The sequence below is a fragment of the Echinops telfairi genome, unplaced genomic scaffold (genome assembly GCF_000313985.2).
Source record: "Echinops telfairi isolate 266 unplaced genomic scaffold, ASM31398v2 ScPeMD7_11;HRSCAF=52, whole genome shotgun sequence".
Taxonomy (NCBI): domain Eukaryota; kingdom Metazoa; phylum Chordata; class Mammalia; order Afrosoricida; family Tenrecidae; genus Echinops; species Echinops telfairi.
The window spans coordinates 10,497,201-10,498,905 of NW_022103908.1; the positions used below are offsets into that span (position 1 = coordinate 10,497,201).

General features: G+C 36.2%; 1 protein-coding gene across 2 annotated transcripts in view; it reads right to left on the reverse strand.

Annotated features, from left to right (window-relative positions):
- The window catches only part of PIBF1 (progesterone immunomodulatory binding factor 1), a 295,171-nt gene that overhangs the window by 228,351 nt on the left and 65,115 nt on the right, over nt 1-1,705 (reverse strand). For both annotated transcript variants that reach the window (XM_045287163.1, XM_045287164.1), the window contains exon 9: nt 1,280-1,405. In XM_045287163.1, the coding sequence (XP_045143098.1) occupies nt 1,280-1,405 (126 nt within the window). The remainder of the gene's footprint in view (nt 1-1,279; nt 1,406-1,705) is intronic.

Below are 1,705 nucleotides of genomic sequence, written 5' to 3' on the forward strand. Positions count from 1 at the left end.
AGATGAGGCTTTATGCTCCCGTAAAGAGTTATAGTCTCAGAAAGTCACAGGGCCAGTTCTACTTTATCTGATAGAGTCACCATGAGTCAGAACCGACTCAATGACAGCGAGTATTAGTATACTCTAGTAGACATGACGTTACTATGCTAATTACAGATTATTTAAGTTTGGTTTAAAATATAACTGATATCAATGAAAATAGCATACATGCCTAATAGTGAGAAGTCAAATTCAAAATATTTTCCCCATTTAATATTTTAAAACTTTCAATATCAAGTGATTTATAATGTTATATAAAATTAATTCCCATTGTATTAAGTAGCATTATTTTCCCCCCTAATACTGTCAATCACTAACCTAGCAGAACCTAATATCTACAGATCTAAAGGTTGCTGAATAGAAAGCTCCTACTACAGATTGCTTTAATGTGGCACCTTTGAAGGCCAGCAGCTAAGTGAGGGGAAGTCACAATTCATATCACTCTTCTAGTTAGAAAACGCTTCCAGGGGCAACCATTTGTGTGTTACAGGAAGGAGCCCTCGTCTCTCTTCAAAGTCAGTTGCTCTTCAGTAGTTTCTGACTCATGGTAACCCTTCAAATGTCAGGGTAGAACTGTGCTCTAAAGGATTTTCAATAGCTAATTTTCACCTTCACCCTCAAACTTAACTAGAGTAAAAGAATAAAATCAGTTACCAGGGTAATAAAGAGATGGTGGGAATACCAAAGTACAGGCCTACTTTGCTTTATGGCACTTCATTTTATTGCACCTCCAGATACTGTGCTATGTTTATAAGTTGAAGGTGTGTGGCAGACGTGCACTGAACAAGTCTATCAGTGTGATTTTCCTAACTGCGAGTGCTCACTTCATTTCTCTGTGTCTCACTTTGGTAATCCTCACAGTATTTCACACTTTTCCACAATACTATTACAAGCTTAATGGGCTACAGTGAAACATAACCTCCGTATGCTCTGGGAAACCAAAATACGTGTGCGACTCCCTTTATTGTGAGACTCACTTCATGAAGGTGCACTGGAACAAACCGAACCCACACCGCCCCTGAAGAATGCTTGTAAAGGAGTCTGCAGTCTGGGTCTCAAGCTGCCTGTCACAGATTTAGACACTTGCATGTCTCACTATACTCAGGCTTTAATGTATTTATCAAAAGAACTTTATCTATAGAAATACAATTTAATTTCAATAAATTCTTACAGCCTCCAAAATAAAAATAAAGAGAGAAAAGACATCACATATACTACCCTTTTTTTTTCTTCCTTTTACCTGTTTTCCCGTTCATACATTTCCCTGGAGGCATTTCGAAGTTGGTCAATTTCTTGATTAGTTTTTAATCGGATTTGTTCCAGTTCATCACGGAGCTTATTTTCATATTCTGTTTTATAATGGTCCCTGCAAAGAGCCAAAGGGGATATCCACTCGGTTTCTACAAATGTAAAGCAAACAGACTTCTGCCCTCCACGTAGGCTTTTGCTATCTCAAGACAAATGTGTTCTCCCTATATGTTATTACTTGAAAAGCTGCACTACAAAAATAGTTCTATAATTCCTAAAAATATTGTTTTAAATAGTCTCATCTAAGATATAAGCTTGTTAAAGATATTGTCCTAAAGGACTAATACTGCATAAATCTTATTTATCCATGTTGAATACTTATTTATCTTCAAAAATATTTTACTAATAGTTTTTAATG